This window comes from Tribolium madens, unplaced genomic scaffold, assembly GCF_015345945.1.
Source record: "Tribolium madens isolate multiple individuals breed KSU strain unplaced genomic scaffold, Tmad_KSU_1.1 Scaffold_91;HRSCAF=231;Tcas5.2_LG7, whole genome shotgun sequence".
In the NCBI taxonomy this organism is placed as follows: Eukaryota; Metazoa; Arthropoda; class Insecta; order Coleoptera; family Tenebrionidae; genus Tribolium; species Tribolium madens.
Window position 1 is genome coordinate 7545893 of NW_025401063.1, and position 17233 is coordinate 7563125.

Genomic DNA, 17233 nt, shown 5'->3' on the forward strand with positions numbered 1-17233 from the left:
AATGAAGCAAAATTATATCTTTCATTCTCAAACTGTTAAAAATATATCGCATATTTATCAGAGCCCATCTGAAATTGCTACGATTATTGTCAATAATAAAATTTTCGTTTTGGATTATCCATCTTTTTTCATAAAATCTGGTTGGTATAATCGTTTGTTTGGAGTTTCCAAAAAAAAAGAAAATTAATTGCATCTTCAACAGCTTTATTTTAAGAACTTTTATATTTTATGATAACTTCTACTTTCTGGAATTAGACGAATGCTCAAACAAGGGAAAAACACACGGAATGATTTACGATTTATTTCCAGGTCTACCATCAGGAATAAATAATGTTTCTAAACTCGCATACACAAATGGTTTGTGATATTTCTTTAGAAATAATACACTTTTGAGTATAATGAGTTTTCTAGAAGAATTGATAGGTATGATAAATTTCAGTTGAACATGTTTGAGGTTAATTGTCCTACTAAAGACAGCACATTAGAACAAATTAGAGATTTGTTGAAGAAATTAATTGAATTACTAGAATAGAATATCGGTTTTATATTCCTACTTTGAAGGATATTTTTTACTGGTATGTAGGTAAGATATGGAACATTATACACAAATTGTTTTCCAAGCATGCATATATGTACAAGTACGAGTATATGCGATTTTTATAATCTCTGTCTTTTTAGAACTCTCGAATCTTCTCTAAACAGTCGAAGCAGAGACCAAAAGAAGCAGGCAGCTCTGTTGATATAGCTAGTTTACCTTTTCGGTCCCTAGTAGGATGCAATACAACGTCGATTCTTACGTTTGCTCTAAAGTTTGTACTCCAGAATAAAAATGTACTAACTAAAAATTTCTTGAAAACTAGGTTTTCACAGATTTATGTACAATTTATTCCCAGCTTTCTGGTGTAAAACAGTATTAAATCCTATTTATGATAGTTACGAAGATAGGCATTTTTAAATGATATTAACTCTTAACTCTAACTTAACGTACCTAATGGATTTTTAAATTTTTAATTCGAAGTCGTATTATTTCGTATTTGTGGTTTTGTGACTTAGTATACTTTTATTCTGGGGTACTGATCCTAATCTTAATGTCGAAAATTAATAGTAGTTAGACAATTTGTTTTTTAAGTTTTCTAAGTTTCCTCCAGCAATTCGTCCACAAATTCTGTTTCTTACAAAACTTTTTGACTTTGAGTGAAATGGTATTTTTTCGTCTTAAAATAATACTCAAGGGAAGCTTATGTCTTCACGCAAATATTAATGCTTAGGGTGGAAAAATCTTATAATCCAACCTTTCAAAGTTAAGTCTGTAAAATAATGATGATACAATTTGAGAAAAGCATAAACTTGGAGCTTAGAAAAGTTTGAAATAAAAAAAACTTTTTTTTCACATTGTAAAATAATACCGTTTGAAATTTAAACATTAATCTATTAATAAATATTGCATTTACGAGCTTTTTATTCGAAGTGTGATTTGTGTTTAATATTCATAAATTGCACATGCAATCTCTGATCCTCAATGTAGGAAACTCTTCTATTCCAGAATATTACACTAGAATTTCCATGAGGTAAAGTTGACATACACCACATCTAAGATAGCTGAGGGTGACGACAGAGATTACTGCTTATCTAATCCGGGTTTAATCTACAGGCATACATTTGAAAATAGAGGGATGTTCTAAGTTTGCATAGACCAAGGGGAGCATTATATTAGTCTTAAGCGTTATGTTGAGGGAGGGTTAATACCTACTGAAGGCACCAACGGCATCTGTTATTAAATTCTTTCATATATGTATAAGACGCCGTCATTGGGAAGTTAATATCCGAAGTATTAATTTGGTACCGTGACAAGTGAGCAGTTTTAATTTTGATAACATTTGCAAAGCCTTAAATGAGACGTTTTTAGAAAAGCTTTGTTTTATTCTTCTGTATTCTTTTCTGACACTTAAGATATTTACAATTTTCATTTCCGTCGACATGGTCGAAAGATAGCGCCCTTGCATAATATTTCTTTAGAAGATGGAACCTTACGAGTGGTATACAGTTTTCATAGTTGAAAAGAGCGCCTGCAAGTGACAAATCCGATGTGACGGAAGCAGGAAGGATCTCAAGAAATATTTACTTTATATTTAACAAAGAATTACATTCTCTCAAGTAATGCGATACTATCTTGAACCCAGACGGGGTGAGAAGTAATTTAAAAATTCATTTGGATTTGCCGCCTTATTATGTGAATTTTTCTCTCGCCTTTGCAAATAGTAGATTATGAAAACGGTTATGTATTTGCCGTAGTTAATTTTATGAATATTACGCGAACATTTAAAATTTAAATGGAGTTTGTTAAAACATCAGAAAGTGTAAAGGATTTACTAGGAATGCTAAAAATGAATCCTACAGTGTTTTTACAACGGAACCAATTTAACCTTATTGTTTGTGGAAATACATAATCAAAATAATTTTACAAACATCAAAGGCTTATTCCAGGTCAAAGACAGAAAGTATTTATAAAGTTTAACCGCGCTTACCTACACCAAAACTCTAGTCGAAATAACCCAAACACAATTTGTTTTATTCTATTTATGTGCAAAAAGCCACTCCCCCAAACATGATTATTTTGATTAACATCATAAAAGTCCAAACTGGTTTTTCATATAAAACGAATAAATCCTGATCTAAAATCAGCATCATTTGTCTCCAACTTTTTGAATATAGTCTGTACGTGACACGAACCAAATTCAAATTTTACTCGCGGTGTTAAAGTTCGTGATGTATGATACAACACACGTCCCATTTATTTTTTATGATGCAGTAAAAGTGTTATTGTATTATTAAAGTAGGTATTCTTATTATGGAATCGTAGACATTGCAATAATTTTTTCCAAATATTAACGTAGTTAGAGAAAAAATATCAGTTTATCTTCAAAATTCTGGCGATCTAGAGCGCAACGGAATAAAACTTCCCTAATTAATCTGGGACCTTTTAATAAATACAGATCCCTGCCTCATTTACATACACCATATCATTGGAAAGTTAAAAAGCGCGCCGGGGTAGCTTATGCGATTCTATTCTTCCCTGTTCAAATTACACCTAACAATCGTTATACGAATATTTATTTTATTATGTACCCCTGTGGATATAAAAACAATTATAACACCAACTGTTCACTTCTGCTCCCTTTGTTTGTATTTAAAATAGTATCAACAAATGAGATTTTAATATCTAGGTACGAGTTTGATTAAATATGAACTTTCAGGATTTCAGGGCATAAAAAATGAGGTACTTCTAATTTACACGAAAGCAAAAGTGTATTAAGTTTAATTATTATTGTTCTTGTACCTCCACCCACCGACTGTTTTTTATCATCATCATTAATCTCCTTAATTAATGAGCTCAAAGTCGCGTTTATAATACTCAATTTTGACAAAAGATGACTTGCAAGGGGGTGAGTGATAATTAACTGTGAAAAGCAGGTAGGTTTTACAATGTCCTACTTTTCAAAGATAAAAGGTGTAGACAATTTTTTGTCGGTAAAAATTCGTTGCTAATTAAAAAAAAAATTGTTAACGAACGAAAACTTGTTACAGTTGACAACAAAAGTTTTTTAATAAAGATTAAATGAGTAGAGTCTAGAGTCGACATATGTTAGAAGCTATATCTATCTTCTTTACTACTAAATGAATGACAAATACGGTTGCGTCGCAAAAATCGCGTAAAATAAAGTACAAACATAAAACGCCATTATTCTAGAGAAATGAGAATTGCTACTCTGATTTAATTTTTTTATTGCACTGTTTAAACAAGTTTACAGTTTTAGTGAATGATTGAAAAGTTCCGTGTTAAATAAGCTATACAGCACTAGCTTTGAACTTCTCAGTCTTGGTAAAAAAGTGCCGCCTTTGGTGTCTAATTGCTGTAAAAGGCTTGAAGAATCGAGGATAATACGCTTAGCTGCAAGTGTCTTGACGTTGAGACGCATTATCCTGATGGCATTGCCACACTTTGGCTTGTAGAATGTTAGCGTAATCGTCCTGTTTCTGTTTCAGGACGCTGTAACCGCGGAAGTCCTTGTGAACAGCTGTGCTACGACCTGCATGATGGCATGTACGAGTGCGATTGCAAATCCGGCTTTATACTCCGGGCAGACGGCTACAGTTGCTATGGTAAGTGTCTTTTTCTTGGAATTATATGGTACGTGTGGCATTTGCCGAGTATGAAAAATTAAACTTTAAACAAAACGTGCACGTAGAATCCGGTCGGTTGGTCTCTACTCTCCCGGAAATAATGTAAGAAAGACTATTATTCGTTTTGCTTTCATTGAGAGACATGTAATGCCACGAACATCATGTCGCAGACTATTTGAACGGGTGCGATTTATTTGTTTGAGGGGTTTGTTCTGGAAAGTTTTAAATTATTGTTGAAGTTTTAATTAATAAGATGCGTTGCACTAAGTCGTATTTACGACAGCAATAATATCTGAATTTACTGTGCAAACTTTGAAGTTTCGAGCAAAAAATTTTAAAGCTTGATTCAGCTCTTGAAACTTGAAACGTGGTGCAAAATAGAAGTTTATGTTTGTTTAGCATCTTACAAAGTTTGGTGTTACACATTCTTTATCATAAACAGGTAGTAAATGTATTTGGATAATTTAATAATACAATTTTGATAATTTAATAATACAATTTTGATAATTTAAGTATATGGTAAGAAACAACGCAATATGTAGAGTTTGAAACTTCTTGAACTTATATACTCAGTGATTGATCCTACTTATATACATTTAAATTTTAAATTATGAATGTAAAGTTGTAATAAGGGGTCCAAACTTTTGTTATTTAAGTTTTCTCAAATATAAGGTTAATTTTTACTTTTTGTTTTAAATTCCTTCAAACTATGTAGGTACAGATGTTCGGAAAAACCTTAAAAGATTTCTAAGGGTAATTTGTTAGCTTATAGTATAAGAAAAAAAAACCCAAACTCATTACATGGATTGCTTTTCGAAATTAAAATGGTTGTACGTTAAGAAAAAACTCTTTTTTTCTTGAAAACGGTGCACCGTAGAAAAAGAAGAAAATTAGCCAATAAATTCGAATCTGCCAAAAAAATTAAAAAAAAATTTTTCAAAGCAAAATTGTACGCCTTAAATAGATTGACCCTAGTATCTTCTGCTCCTAATTAAGGTATATTTTTTTTGGTATCACTAAATGAAGCGTTTCCGGGCTTAGGTCCACAGGAGCTTTTTTTCTAAGCCTAAGCAACCACCCCTCGAATTCTTTCAACGTGTTCTTCCGGATACTCTGTATAATCTATACCATTGTGTATTCCAACCTCTGCAGTGCACTTTTATGTAAAGTTTCATTTAAGCTTCGCAAGTAAAGTTTTGTGCATAAAATGTATGTAGATAGGAAGTTGCTGTTAATAAAAATTCCAAATATATTGCGTTTGTTCAAAATACAAAATACAACAATAAAATATCAAATTATTATAAAGTGTTAGTGTGATTGAACAAAATTATATGAAATTTTCTCCATTACACAATTTATACAATGAAATTGAACTGACAATTTCATAAGTACCTAATATCAAAGGCGGACAAGTTTCCACAAGTTGTGTTTTCTATTTTGGCCATGCACTTGTATTATCAATTCTAAAACTCCCTCAAGCAGTTTTCGTCAACTTAACATAAGTTGTTGTGGGTATAACATTCTTTAGCAACATGCTCTAGGGTTTGAACTTGTCTTTCTAATCCTTTGACCTTAAAGACTCTTCAATTACTACTTCTAGAATAAACTTATGATTGTTATTTTTTATACGTACTTTCAAAATACAGTCATTAATGTTGATTATTAATACTGATAGGTAATCAATATATTTTCACAAAATAAGACGTAAAATTGTGAACAAAAACACACATACAAGAATATGCGCACTTTTAAGAAAAAACCATTACTTCGAATGTAAAAGTTTTGTAATAATTAAAATTAACAAAAGTAAAAATCACCTTACTTATCAGCTTATCACTAACAGCGTTAATGGAAGACAAAAATTTGTTAAAACACACTTAATGGCCAAACTTTCTGTATTTTATCGAAAACTCCCACTGTCAGAAAAGCTCATTTTCAAACTTTACAGAAAGTTATTAACATATAGGCAGGGAATTCTGGAAAGGAGGTTGTTAGTTCTTGTTTTGGGAAGGAAACTTTGAAAGAGGATTCTAATATTAATTGGTGCATACCATCATAATATCTACCTACTGCAGTAAATACTTGTAATTGTCTAAGTCTGTTCGATCTGTGGTTTCATTAGAACAATTACACGATTTAAGGGTGTCGTTATTTAAGCACCACATCTGCAAGATTTATCTCAGAAGACAAATTGAAGTTTCGTTTTATGGTTTGTTTTTAAATCCTATTCATTTCAAAATAATAAAGTTTCTAATTTTTTATTAAGTGGGTACAACTATCTGAACATGCTTTCATTTTTTTTGTTTTTTTTTTTAAATAAAACTTTTTAACAGAACTGTGAATTTTGTGAAATGTAATCAATACGATTTTATACTCTCGCACCTGATAAACATGTTTGCAACTTTTCATATAAAAAATCAGACAACTTGATAATATATTTCCAGCAGTGAAATCGTTTAAATAAAAAATCGCTACCATCCACCTTTATATAGCTTTCCGTTTATTTTTCCTCGGTGTTATCGGCTTTGCATAAACACGGCCACAAAACAGACGGCTTATTTATTGCTTCAAGCGTCCAAACCCGTGCAAGTAACACAAAATACAATTAGTTTATCCAGTTTAAACAAATGCTAACGAACTTTGTTGTTTATCTAGAGATAAACTCAACGGCCTCTCCGGCAACTTCCGACGACTTGAAATCTCCCATTCAAGAAGAAGAGGACGTGCTGTACCAGAAAGACGCCGTCTTTGACGCTCTGGAACTAATTTCGAATGTTTCAACCGAAACGAGTAACTTAACGAGCCCATCAAGCACCACACAGGGTCCTAGCTTAGAGCAAAAGCTGACGGAAATATCGGGGGTTCCCAGAGCCACTCTACCGATTTCAACTGAGCGACCGTGTCCTCTGGACTGCGGGCCTGGGGGCGGTTGTGTAGTTAGAAATTCAAATGAGGAACCTGCATGCTTGTGTCCGTTAGGCAGGGGCGGCGACCGATGTGAACAGGGTGAGTTTAAAGAGGGTATGGGGGTAGGTCACGGAAATTCGAATAACTTATAACGCCGATTATTAATAATGAATTGCGTTAGTCGGATGAATTAGATTTAATTTTATCTGCATGTGACAATTAAAAAAAAACTGAGGTTTTATTTACAATGCATAGCTATTAATTAGTGCCATCAACACGAATTTTTTAACTTTTAGTGGCACAAGTCGATAGAGTTAGTTTAAAAAACTATTTTTACAAATTGGACTCTATATTTAACAAGTTGGATAGTTTCCTTAGGGCAATAAATTACAACATGTTTATTTAAGAAACATATTTGCGTAGGTTCAACATTCAACAAATAAGCTCTGCGAAATTTCCGGTTTAATGTAAATAATACAAAAATTATTTATTTAGCAACATTAATTTTAGATTTTAGTTAAAAATAAGCTTTGTAAGATTTTCTGAAGCAAAATTGTATAAATTGTATTGTACACTGTAATACGCTGTTTCAAAACAACAGTTATGGAAGCTTCTTGCGAGCTTTTTAACGTCTATTCAAATGCATAATAGAGTCTCCAGAAGATAAATATCGCACAAACAACTCTCTGGGTTTACATTTTAATGTTTTCAGACTATTTTCTTATTTTGTAGTGAACAAAAAATATGCAGGTTAATGAGAAATGGAGTTTCAAGAAAAAATTAAAATAATTATACATTATATACTTCCAAATTTAAATCACGTAGCTAACAAAAAAATAACCATTATAAGTACTTATACATAGTACCTACTGTTTGATTATGAACAGTTAATTTTTTTTAAGATGGCCCAGTACGCATCATATTGCTTAGTTAATTATCTAATTCTCTACAGTAACTTTCTTACTGAAACGTAAATAAGCGGATATTGAAACTGGTTTTTTCTTGATTACAACATCAACATTTAATGAACATAATGAAATGTCAAAATTAGAGTTATATTGTTTTATTTGAAGTAATTTGACAGCTGGCTCGTTGGTCTAGGGGTATGATTTCCGCTTAGGGTGCGGGAGGTCCCGGGTTCAAATCCCGGACGAGCCCATTTTTTTTCTTTGTGCAAACATTTTTAATTACAAAACCCAATCGGAGTACAACATAAAACAAATTTAATTTATAACAATGGTAGGATAAAGGACTTTTGTTGTAATACAAGCTCTCAAGTTTACCTTTCGTTTGATTTTTCTGCTCGAATTGATGAGTGAAATTGACGCCGTTTTTTGTTTTCAATCTACTTTTAACATCCTTCGTTTCACCAATTTACTTCACTTAATCGATAAACTTTGTGGTTATGTCTTTCATATTTTGTTATTTCTTAAATCGAAGTAATTTTAGACGCACAATTCAGTTTTATAGAAACACACCCTTCGGCGTTATCGCTTATAATAAATTAAATTTTGGTAGAGATCGTTATTCACAAGGTGATCGAATAATTTTCAATTATTTTTTTAAGTATTCTTGTCTTATAATTTTATTAAAATTTAAAAACGATGATCGGTGCATTATTTTTACAATTTTATCACTGAAACTTTTTCAAACATGGAAAAATTGATGATGCAATTTTGTGACAAGAATAAAACTAAAACATCAATACATGTAGTCTTATCATTTTCCGCATTATTCATCCTACATGAACATGAGTATGAAATATATAATCTATAAAAATTTTAATATGAATTATGTATTCAATTTGGAAGCACTAAAAACAGAAGACGGCAAAAGGTAGAAATTGAGTAAAAGCACGGTGTAAGATATTTAGGTGATGCAGCGAGCTCTGCAAGCGTGTGGCCAAACCAGTCACGCTCCATTTAGAAAGAGATGGCGTAATCAGGACATCATTACGATCAACAATAAATGAAGGAATGAACCAAGAAGTTGCAGTTGTTATATTTTTTTTAATACAAGGTCATATAAAAAATACACGTCATATACCTACTACCTATACATGTGAATTTAAATTCTATAAGAAATATTATCTAAATGATAAAGCTTTGCTTGAACTTATTTTTATTACATGTGTTTCTGGTGCGAAATGTAAAACAAATACATATTGAATTCTACTTGAAAACAGTTATTATATTAAATAATTAGTAAATTAGTAAGTATATTAAATAATTGAATAAATCAGTATTTAATTAAAAATAATTCTTTTTAAATAAGGTAATTTTATGAAACGGATTATCGAGGACAAAGATTTTTTCAAGAACATAAATACCTACATATTTCGTAGGAGCATAATATTCTAAGGGCCAGTTGCATAATCGAATTTAAAGGAGCATTAAATTAAATGTTGTTTAGAATATACTAATTACTACGGACTTCTTGAGCAAAATTTCACATTCTAAATCAACATTGACTTTAAAGTCTTTTTAATTTGATCATGAAACTGACCCTAAGTAAAATTTAATTCTAAATTAAAAATTATTAGGAATTGTAAAACTGCCGTAACACACCATTAATTTATCAAAAATTTATTATTAATTAATTCAGTTTTTGGACTGTAGTTAATTATGTATCCAGAGAAAAATTAAATCAGAGAGATTAAATATATAAGAGTTCATTTCACACACCTTGCGTCGATTACTACTTTTTTAAATGACGTTACTTTGAACTGAACTTTATTTTATAATTATTAAACCAAAATTGTCACCATTCGGAATTGAATGTAAAGACCACAGACTAGAAGGTAAATAAATAAACAGAAGGTAATAAACCTTTATTCTTATTTAAAAATATTTCAAATAAATTTTGTTTGCTATTTACTTCAGCTATATTTGATTTCACTACTAAAATAAATAAGTAGATTACTATTATTTATAGATAATTATTAAAAACAGCAATCAAAAAAATCTAAATTTAGAGTTGCTTTTCCAGTTCTTTTTGCTTTTCTGCTTCGTTTAACTTGTGGTTCAAATTTAATAATATCCTGGACAATCTGGAAAAATAGTACTGCTTCTTCTTCTAATTTTGGTTTTTTGAGATAAAATTTGACAAAATTTGGATAATAAGCTGTTTCATTCTAGAAAAATTATGTTTTATGGTAGTTATAATTTTAATTAATTTTCTTTAGATTTACCGTATAACAGCCAGTTTTTATTTCACGAATTATATGTTTTGCTTTAAAATGTTTTTTACACACATGATCCTTTACAGTGAAAATAGAGTCTTTTCGGAATTATACGATTAGGCAACATTTTCCGTGGTAGGTAACGGAAATAAAGATAATTTTTCATTATTTTTAGCATAGCCACTTTTAAAATTGGGCACACAACATTTTCTTTCTATTTCAAAATGTATAAACATGTATTAGAACAATATAAAATTGCTGAAGTACTCGTAACCACCTCACATTATTAGGCGGACTTTCGAGAACGAATGGCCCGCATATCTAAAAATCTTACACCGTGAGTTATGTGCACATATTTTAAAGCCCTTTTAGACGACATCTTTTGAAACTTATTTGAATTATTAGTATTTCAATTTTTCTTAGAAAAATCAAAATATTCAGGGTAACGATAAAAAAGCTTTTTTGTTTTTTTCTTTTACTCTTTTTCTTTCTTATGCTTTGCTCTCATATGAAAGCAAATATTTGCTCTTATGCGTTGGTGCGCTTTCTCTTTCTCTTATTTGCTCTTAAGTGTTTATACGCTCTCTCTTTCTCTTATATACTTATTAAAAATGTGTGCACATGTTATAAAGCTCGCTCTCTTATTTGAATTATTTTTTGATTCTTGCCAAAAATTTTATTGATTTTCGGCACTCTTAATTCTCTATTTTAAAAGAAATATTGTCCTGTGGACTTAACAACAAATGACCAATTTCGCGTATTGATTTCAATGTGAAAAATTCAAGTTTTTTATTATTGTAGAAAAATATGATTTTTAAAGATTGATTCAAGAACGTTTTATCCCTTTTTTGAACCTAAACTAATTTTTCCTGCTACTTCACATGTATTAGAGTAATGGTATATTTAAAAACTACAAACGTAGCTCATCAAGCACAAGAAGAAAAGTATGTTCTCATTAAAAGAAAAGGAAACGGAGGAAATCATTTTGCGCAGATTGAGAAAGATATTTCACATGAAGCTACAACTGATACTTCAATATCTTTAATAATAATTAAGAGAAATGCTGTATCATGACATGCTTTTCCAACTGATCCTTCACAACATATTTCCTTTATTACAACTTCAGCAACAAAGAAAACTCGTAAAGCTCACTATTGCGGTTGTAGGTCTTTCTTTTTCGTGCAAAACTTTTCCAAGAATTGGTAGCGATGGCTAGACGTGGTGCTCCCATCGCTAACGTGTGGGCTGTAATAAATAAGGGCTGCAGGTGGGTAATCTGACCCTAGCGTCGTATTTCTACCCCTGTATCGGCTCGACTGCTAACAGGGGCGGTTCAGAATGAAAGAAGGGTCGGTCCACGTCTATTAACTCCTGCAGATTGAAGTTGTTAGGTCCGGCAAGACGTTGCAGCATTCACCGATTTATAAATAAACGGCCAAATTTCTTCGAGTAATTGCATCGCAAGTTGACAAAAATAACAAAACATGTAACATAATGACTTGGAGGCTTTTCATCAATTATTCATGCTATAGATTCAGTATACGGAATCGACTTTGTAAATTCGTTTGTTCTGCATTTTGATCATTCCTTTCACGTTTAAATGTGTGAGTATTGTATTATGGCAACTCTACCTCCCTCGTTTTCTTTACAAAGACTTTGAGGCACTCCGAAAGAAACCCTATCGTGTTGCAATTTCAATACAACAATCAATAAATTGAAATATATTTCTGTGCTGCTTTAAGATAAAGTTTTTTGTGCAACCACTTAGTCTTTGATCCTGCAAGAGAAAATTATCTTGGAATAAACAAAAATGACAAGTTGTTTATTGAATACACAGAGAAACTTCGTTATGTGCAAGTTGTCTCTTTTCTCCCCTACTGGAAATTACCTGCTTCAAAGGAATAATAAAACAAGTGAGGAACGAGAGCAAATTTTGATAGTTGCCCCAATTTACAATTGCGGACGGGATAACAAGGTTACTTTGGGTAAGCTTGGGATTAGAGAGTAATAGATAAACATTATGTAGGGATTCTTTGACAAGTTTAAGTAAGATTAATCGAGATAAGTAGCTGCAATATTTACTCACTTACCGCAAGGTGCTCTAGGAAAAATCCAATTATCCAAAGTTAAAAATAAAATTTTCATTTTGTAGAAGAAAGTAATTACAAATTAGTTACCAAAAAATGAACTAAAGGGATTTTTTGGTATTGGTACGCCTGTAGAATGTCCACAATTGATCAATACACAAGGTAGAATATTTCAAGTTATTCACTAAAATTCACATAAAACGTTACTCCTATAAAATTGGCTGGCGTGTGTTATAGGAGATTGGAAAGCTCCCATATGTCCATCGAAATTGAACCGTTTATTACCGTTTTACTCACATTAAATCACATAGAACAGGTAAACTGACCGTAATACATCAATAATCACAGCAATTGAACACTAAACTCGGACAAAACTCACTAAAAATTAAAATTTGATAAATTGTGCGAAAAATATTTATTTTATTAGGTTTTTGGACGTGAAGTAGCAGTTTTTTTTTAAATAAAGCTGTTAAAATATTTAAGTTTTATTAAGTAAAATAATTTTTGACATTTTCTGATCTGGTACGTCCAAGTTTCAACTCAAAAAACTCGAAATTGCTGTACATTTCTCCATTTTTCTTCAGTTCTTAGAAAAAACAAACAAACTTTAGTACCAATTTACATTTATTTAAGTACCAGAGTACATATTGCATTATAGAAAATGGCCATAGTTGTAAAAAGCGAATCTTTTTATTAAGTGTAGAGAAAAAAAAACAGGTAATTGCTGAAAGCTTTCGATTAACGCAAAATTGCATCGACTAAAGGTTGAACTGAACTTATCCAATTAAATATATCGTCTTTGTCTGCTTCCTCGATAACAAGCAGCTTTTTACGCTGTTGCTATACCTTTAGCTTCTTAATTATATCTCCAATACCGTATGGGCAAAGAATAAAAAAAAGGAAAAATCACACAAATTAATCAAAAATTTTTAATAATAATAAAAAAAATTAAAGTAAATCGAAAGCAAAGTTACTTACTACGCCCCTGCATTGTGACAAACTTCCGAAATACATCTCCAAAATTAGTTCTCATGCCTGAGATGAATATTCCTTTGTGCAATCAAATTCATAAATTTCAGAATACTTTTATTCGGTATTGTTAAAATTTTCTTTATGTTTTCTCAACAGTCTCTGTGTCCGATTAATTCTAGTGAAACTGTCTTGATAGGTTTATTGTAAACTCCATATAAAACTTTCATACAATGCATTAATTATGAAGAAAGAAAAATGAAAACGAAACCAATAACATATGCCAAACAATACATTTGTTATCGTTATATCGATAGTCACTGTGAAATATAGCTGCTCTAAACACACCTTAATTGCAAAATCGATACAGAAATAAGCCGCCTCAACGAGTGGAAGCGAAACCAAGTGTATCAGGAGAAATAGATGACGTTTTTAATTAAACGAACTGAACTTTTCTTATTACGGAGATGTTTTATTAAGTTATGTGTAAATTATTGCTTGCGTCCAATCGAAACTCTTCGACATGATGGACTTTTTGTAAAGCAGTTTACGTTCAGCACAATCTAATTTGGTTGTATGGAATTTCACTGAAAATTGAGTCTAGCGCAAATCGTGAATTTTCCGAACAATAGAAAAAAGGAAAATCGCAAATGTAATATTATCACGCCGAAAAATGACGGAAACGAACCTACTAATAATAATATGCAGTGGAAATTGTGTGCATGCCAACATCTGCGTGACTTTGAACATTACCAACTCAGTTTTATAGGCAGTTATTCCTGAGAAGCTTTTAATCGTATCCTGAGGAATTTACGGTGATATGTTTTTTTTGCCACGTAGGACGATTTTTCTACGCGTTCCACGTAAATAAAGAGAGAAAAGATTACAGAAATAAAGAAATAAGCTTTTTATTATTGCAGCACGGAAATATATATTTCGTGCTTGTTAAGAAAAAACATTTATCAAGGTTTATTTTTTTTCCTGACGAACCGGTGTGAAATTAAGGAGACTTGATTTGGAGGATGTGAATGATCGTATCGGTTTGTAAAATGACATATTCGTATGAAAATTTTGTTATATAAAATAACACATATTGTTTGCATATGATATAATTCCCATTTTCAATTTTAATTGCCTTGTTACACAACTGACATAAAATCATTTAAGATACAAAATAAATTACATTAAACCCTGACTGTTTTAGTTGTAACCGACCAATTTAAATGACAAATGAATTGCATATGTACATTTTGTTGTTGCCCGCAAAATTAACATTAAAATGCAATTCATATTGAAACAAGTAAATGGTTTATGGTTAAAACATGTATAGTCAATCAACGTCAATTACTCAACTCAATGTAAGTATAAGTAACCGTTATAAATGAAGTTAGAAATATTTGATTTTGAGAATACACGATAATCTAGTTTTTAAAATAATCCAGTTTTTTCATCTATTTTGATATTGGTACAAAATAGGGTATGCACAGCCTAAATCACATAAAAGTTACAAAAAAATAACATTTTATTTATGGACAGACATATTCTCTAACGCTCTCATAAAAAAAGTGAGATAGAAAGCAACAGAGAACTGGAATTTAGTATTAATGAAAACAACTTTCTCTACAATTTTGATCGCCGAAAATAAACCGTTTTCTTGATATGGCATCGGCTCGTTGGTCTAGGGGTATGATTTCCGCTTAGGGTGCGGGAGGTCCCGGGTTCAAATCCCGGACGAGCCCTAACTTTTTTTATTATTTCTGTTAGATTTTGTTTCCAATAATACTAAATTCTACGTATGAAATAAACTGTGAAATATAAATGAATGTTGGCTTCGTACAACATCGTAAATTTAAGTACTACACACTACGTTGACGTTAAAAATTTTAGATTATAATTTAATGTTGCTAAATGAATGTAATGGACTCACTGTAGGTACATTTCAAGCCAGAAGCTGCTACGTCAATCATAATTAATGTTTTGTGTGTACTTGAAATAGATTTCATTTCATCATCCCCTATGGAAATGGACTTTTAAAAGGAAATGTCGTCGCCCGTCTTTAAAACTGATTTAAAATTTAAACCTTTTAAAAGCTATTGGTTAATGAAAATCGTTAAGTTGGACAAAGAGTTCTTTGCTTTAAAACTTTTTAATTTTTGTTTACAAAACTCAGTCGCCTATAAAAAATTGAAATCTGGTTTTATACAGGCTGGATTATGAAAAATGCCCCAAAAGCCATAACTGCATTATTTTTAAAGATATGACAATACCTACTACCTAACAAAGTTGCACAGTTTAATGTCATCTATTGTTAAAAACAATGTTGCTTCCTATTTCACCGGAACTGACATTAATTTTAATTGGAACACCTTGTATATTTTATTATTTTTGGATTCCTCCTTAAAATTGTCTTTAACAAGCTCGCTATTAATCACTAACTTTTGTTTTTAGGCAATTGAAAAATTAAATTAAATAAAGTAGCCTGTGGAAAGAATAGAACGTTTTTATTCATTTTATCTAAGACAAGCAAACGACTGATAACAAAAAATTGTTCAATTTTGATCAAAGAAGTATTGTAATTCCTTTAAAAGTAATGAAATTATGACTCGGGGCGGTTTTTATATCCCAGCCTGTATTATGAACTTGAAAAATAAAAAATAACTAAATACATATTTCAAACTCTGAGCTGAAATTTTTAGCCTCTGTACATGAAACATAAAAACCAGACGAGTATAGGTAGGTTTTTATTTAACATTTCTATTTAATAAATTATTATTAAAAGGGGCAAAAAACGCAAAGCTAAATTCTAAAATTGTTCAGTTTTAAAATAAAACAAAAACTTCGGAAGTGCTTGGGTGCTCAAGCATCCATAAAGTTGGTCATTTTAAAGGAAGAATTTTAAAGTACTTAAAATTTTACGCTAATCTGACTCGTAAAATTTAGAAAAAACAAAAATTCTTCATCTGTAAACTACATTTTCTACATGTAAATAAAAGCAGTGCTATTCATACAAAAGGCTTTTAAAATATATAACTTCACTCTCTGGTTGATGCTTCCTCTTCAGAGTTTTATTTAAATTTTAATTAAATCGTTTCCAATTTAAATAAGGCGACGTTTTTCTGCCTGTATTGATTAATTGCTGTATTTGATAAACTACTCTTTTATGTTTTTGCTCATTTACTTGCAAATCTACAAAAATGATTTTTGTTTTTTATTTAATCGATTGCAGGAAAAAGAATGTAAATGAGTTAAGAAAAGTTAGGTAATGTAATATTTTTATTTTCTATTTAAACAAAATCCATAAATCAACATTTTTTTTAGCTTAGTTTTTTACTATTGCAGATTTGATAAAATAACTTTGTAATAGGCAATAAATGATAAAAAGATTAAATTAATCTTTTAATTCTGTCTGAAACATTACATAGCGATGATCACTCCTTGATGACATTTTATAAACAACGCGGCTCGTTGGTCTAGGGGTATGATTTCCGCTTAGGGTGCGGGAGGTCCCGGGTTCAAATCCCGGACGAGCCCACAACTTTTTTTCTTTTAGTTATGGTGCCTATAAATTAAGATTAACACTACAATTATTACAAACTCTCCTAGTTATAAATAAATTATGTTTCCTCGGGCAAACACTTTAAATCTGATCCATAATTTACCTAAATCCCGCAGTACTGCATTGCTGTGCTAGATTACTTAAGAATATTATCGTTATTTTGCTAAATTATGCAACAAGAGTTACGTTGTAATTACTTCAAAATTGCGGTATCTTCATTTTTCATCACTCCCTAGAGAATAACGAGTATCAAATATGCTTAAATTATGTTATGAGGTTTCTAATTTCACGTACGTTCTATAACATGTAATAGAAATTTTAATCTAATTTTTCAACAATGAAAAGCTACTC

General features: G+C 30.9%; 1 protein-coding gene and 3 non-coding genes across 4 annotated transcripts in view; all 4 read left to right on the plus strand.

The window, feature by feature from the left end:
• The window catches only part of LOC123011004 (pikachurin), a 54526-nt gene that overhangs the window by 12588 nt on the left and 24705 nt on the right, over nucleotides 1-17233 (plus strand). The window contains exons 2-3 of the mRNA XM_044408248.1: nucleotides 4045-4161; nucleotides 6838-7188. Coding sequence (XP_044264183.1) covers nucleotides 4045-4161; nucleotides 6838-7188 — 468 coding nt within the window. The remainder of the gene's footprint in view (nucleotides 1-4044; nucleotides 4162-6837; nucleotides 7189-17233) is intronic.
• On the plus strand, nucleotides 8176-8247 carry Trnap-agg. The gene has a single exon. It is a non-coding gene; the product is annotated as a tRNA-Pro (tRNA).
• Trnap-agg lies at nucleotides 14994-15065 on the plus strand. The gene has a single exon. It is a non-coding gene; the product is annotated as a tRNA-Pro (tRNA).
• On the plus strand, nucleotides 16786-16857 carry Trnap-agg. Its single transcript has one exon. It is a non-coding gene; the product is annotated as a tRNA-Pro (tRNA).